The sequence below is a fragment of the Panicum virgatum genome, chromosome 2K (assembly GCF_016808335.1).
Source record: "Panicum virgatum strain AP13 chromosome 2K, P.virgatum_v5, whole genome shotgun sequence".
Taxonomy (NCBI): domain Eukaryota; kingdom Viridiplantae; phylum Streptophyta; class Magnoliopsida; order Poales; family Poaceae; genus Panicum; species Panicum virgatum.
In genome coordinates this window covers 63,799,833-63,804,247 of record NC_053137.1, presented here as the reverse complement: position 1 = coordinate 63,804,247, position 4,415 = coordinate 63,799,833, and the positions used below count along the sequence as shown (strand labels likewise).

Genomic DNA, 4,415 nt, shown 5'->3' with positions numbered 1-4,415 from the left:
TTAATTTCCTTATTACAAGTCAGTTGTAATTCTATGAGGATTTGGAGGGGATTAATTCCTTGACAGGCTTTGTAGGTTATTAGCCGGATTAATTGATGGAGGGAAGCCACTTAAAGAGAGAAATAAGCAAACAAGGCCTCAGATCTGTTTAGGAGATGATTAACCACACATCAAAGACTTTTTTGATGGGCTTGGGAGGGGTATTATCGAGTTTCTCTCATCGGGCATCTCCCTTACTGATCTTTGCATCTTCAAAATACAAAAAATAATAACAAGAAAAGTTCTCTTGATACCATGCCTTCGTTCCATGCATAAACTGTGGACTTCCAGTTGACAAGCTAGCTGTGTGTGTACCGAGTCAGCAAGCCATCCATCTGAATCTGAAGTGATGACTAATGAGCCATAGAGTACTGCATGTACAGCAGCACGAGCCTAGCTTCAAGATCGAGTCACTAATTTGCGGGTAGCAGATAGGAATTGCATTTTAGTTATATATTGCAATAACTAACTAAGATGATGATATGAACAGGCAAAATTGCCACAAGCTAGCCCACAAGTATCTTTGAAAGAAACAGAGGTTCGGGGTTTTGGAGATGATGATAGATGACTCCAACCCAACCATTCAATACGTATGTCTAGTATTGACTTGTACTTGGTCAGTCGTCCTTTGTTATATTAATTAAGAGTTGAGCAAAATGCATCAATAGCCATTATATACTTGTTAGCGTGTTTCAGTTTGGCCATTGTATTTTGAAGAGTCCAAATTGCGGCCACTAAAGACGTTTGAGTTTATATCAATATGGTCATTACCTCTGTAGCCATACGTATTTTGATGATGTGGCGTCCAACTTGGGATTCTTTTTTTTTGTTGCAAATTACTCCATCTCATTTGAGTTAAATCTGCAAAAAGTAGAGGTTAAACTTGTTAATTTTGACGACCAAGGGATTGATAGTGAAACGATTCATCTTTGAGCTACAAGTCGTATTTATATTTCTAGAAATAATAAGCTTCCAAGTTTTAAGAAATAATAAGCTCGTACTTGCACAATTCAAGCTTGTGTATGCACAAACTATTGAAGTGCTCTCGAATCAAGCTCAGCAGCCCATGGAATTGGAGCATTGTGATGGCGGCGGGGGCGCAGGTCAAACCAGTACTTGATTTAGATGACAAGTGTATTATCAGGTTAACATTTAAATGCTTTCTGTTTCAGCTTACATGTCTCAAATAACTCAAATGAGATTACGAAATAGAGCGATTTGTAAAAAGAACTCCACATTGGACGCCGCGTCATCCAAATACATATGGCTGCAGAGGTAATGACCATATTGATATTATTGTCAAACGACTTTAGTGTTCATAATTTGCATTTTTTAAAATACGATGGCCAAATTGAAACACGCTAAGTATGATGCCGAACGCGTCGTTGCCGACATGCAAGCTAGCTCTCCCCGAGCAAGTCGCCGCCGTTTGTTTGGGGTGCGAGCAGCAACTTGCTATTCGATCTTTGTCGACACGCACGCGACGTCACCTTAGTTTTCGCGGAAATGAAGTCGGATGGCAAAAGGTGCGTCAAGCGTCGTCTCCGCTTGACGCTGGCCATGGTGGTCATGCATGCCATCGATCACAACCAGGGCGGTGATACGATGCCGCTGGGGCCGTGCGCGGCGAGTGGCGGGGCCCCGTGCTGGTCAACCTCGGCGCGGGGAGCGCGCGGGTGTTCCATCCGCGGCAAACGCGCGCGGCGACAAGATCGGCCATTCGCGGCGGCCGGCCGGGCAAGCGCGTCGACGTGCACGGTGAACATGTGATATCTTTATTAATTTGTGCATGCCGGGATCAAACAAGCACGGAATGTTGAATCCGGTCGGTTGTAGTAGAGCCATTGCACTCGCACACAACAATCACCATAAGCCTTATTATTAACAGTATTGCCAACGTACGGCTAGATGTACACGGCTGAGAAAAAGAAAACAAACAAAAGATATTACAGGGGCCCTTATAGAGGAGCATACATACAACAAAGGAGGACGAAGAAAATGTATAGGAGAAAGCAGCGGCAGAACGTAATACTGATAGATAATGGAATCCGCAGGACATGCATGCTTCGTTTTTCAGAGAACAACTTTGAAGCTAGGACGACGCTAGCTACGTACTGTACCTTTGTTTTTCTTAGATATCGTCATCAGATCGTGTCTGGTATGGCGTCGAGTCACGACGACCCACCGCCACCACCGCGGGTGCACGTCGTAGTTGCACGGCGCGCAGAGGTACATGTAGCACCCGGCATGGGAGGTCTCCTTGCAGACGTCGCACCAGCGGCTGGCCTTGAGGCGGGTGAGCGTGAGGTCGTGCTCGCGGCTGTGCTTGGCCAAGGAGATGGAGACGGGGAGGCCGAGGCACGCCGCGTGGATGTCGAAGTCGCACTCGCCGCAGCGGAAGCCGATGCCGGTGATCCTGAGCTCGCACGCGTCGCAGCGGTAGGCCGATCCTTCGGCGTAGTGGTATTGATTCAGCGGGTGCTGCGCGTGGAACAAGCTGCTCCTGATGGTCGTCGTGGCACCAGCGCCTGCCATCTCTCTCTCTCGCTCTCTCTCTCTCTGTCCCCCTGTTTCTGAATGGAAACAAATATATATATATATATAATACTCCTTCCCTCCACAAAAATATCTGACGTCGTCGAACCGTGCCTAATATTTTGTGACCAATTTTCTTTGAAAGAAATTTTGGCCAATCGACGGCACACTAGCAGGGATCAAATGGCTGAAGCTGCGAACATTTCCATACACGCATGCATTGTTGATGTTCGAACGGCTTGGTCGCAGTTGACTAGCTAGCTTGTGTACCGAGTCTACACGCGTCCATATGCATGGATCTGAAGTAAGGAGCTAGCCAAGTGGTGTTCAGTACACTTGTTAGAGTGCGCAGCGAAATCCAGTCCGCTATACCCACGAGCCAACGCACTATCAAGCCTAGATTTACCGAAACCCAACCAACCAAGACCTCAGGCCTAACCACCGCAAAATATCTAGATCCAATCCAAAACCATAGCTCTTGGTACCAATTGTTAGAAATTAGCCGTCCGCGACGACGAGCCGCCCACTAATCTCCACGCACCGGGACGATGATTGAATCTACTGAGACGAACTTGCAAGATCACAAATGACACCGCAGGCACGATCTTTGTTAATGAGGTTCGGCCAAAGCCTACATCCCCGGGACATTGACTATAGGCGCTCCTCCCCAATACCACAACACCGGCCACTTTAGGGTCTCGGCAGCATCGTGCCGCCTCCCTCCTGCGAGCCTATCGCTATGTCGCCATGGTTACAACAGCAGCCCTTCTCTCATATTTATGAGAAGGTCCGGGTTAAAGAGTTTGACACCAACTCTACCCTATACTGCTAAATACAACTCAATCTAATAGTAACCAAACTCGTACAAATATTCGACACATATTCAACAAACTCCACCTTAGTGAATATTTCTCCACCTTGAAGCCATCATGTGCGAACCTCCATATACACCAGACTTGAGTTGTCGCCTTTGCTGCTCTATAGAGCTGTCCGAAGAAGCACTGCTAACACTGCAATTTCCAACTCCGTGACTCCACTTGCAACTGTGCACCCTTCTCTTCTATCGTCGCAATCTCTCCCAAGCAAAACTAGATTTTGCTACAGCTTAAAAACTAACTGAATCTAGCACCATGCTCTAACTGATCGCCTGATACAGAGAACCTCACTGTCGCTATCTGAGTCACATAAAAAATTGCCGCATTAGCATTGTTCTTCCGTTTCCGCTGCCATACTACGCTTGACGTCTTACACCGTAGTCTCCTGCAGCCCTGTCCAACCAGATTACTCCAGTTGCAAGTACAGACATCTGCTTCGATACTTCCTTCCAGTTCAGCCCTTGAAGCTTCTTCATGCCCTTCGATCCATGCTTCGGAACCCCGCACGTGCAACTCGAATCGATCCACGCTCTTGCTGATTTGGAAGCATGCAAACTCCTTCTATGCAAACCTACATACGGAGCTCGCACCAGGTGTCACCACGGCACAGAGAACAGCAACCCCATCAGCCGCACGCTCCTATCTCGTCATCGCTGATCCTGCTGTCGTCTCTGACCACGGTCTGACTAGCCTGTTGCTACCAGTCTCTCCGCCATGCACCACGGTATGTTCACCCGCAAAGTGAACTGTCCGCCAACCATCCAGGCTTCTTTCACCTCCGTCTCCCACGCCGCTTCCGCCCGCCTCTGTCTCCGTCACCACCTCCACCGCCTCCACCGCCTTCCTCCACCTCCCCGCCGCCTCCGCCTTCCTCCTCCGCCGCCACCAAAGTCCAGCCGCCATCGCGAGCTCAGGGAGAAAGATAAACAGTGTGAACCCACCTGCAGGGACGGAGCACCTTCTGCA

The 4,415-nt window shown here is 48.3% G+C and overlaps 1 protein-coding gene across 1 annotated transcript; it reads right to left on the bottom strand.

The window, feature by feature from the left end:
- Window positions 1-1,892: 1,892 nt before the first annotated feature.
- Window positions 1,893-2,591, bottom strand: LOC120696224. The gene has a single exon (XM_039979354.1). The coding sequence runs from the start codon at window positions 2,572-2,574 to the stop codon at window positions 2,143-2,145; it is 432 nt and encodes a 143-aa protein (XP_039835288.1). The 5' UTR covers window positions 2,575-2,591; the 3' UTR covers window positions 1,893-2,142.
- Window positions 2,592-4,415: the final 1,824 nt, after the last annotated feature.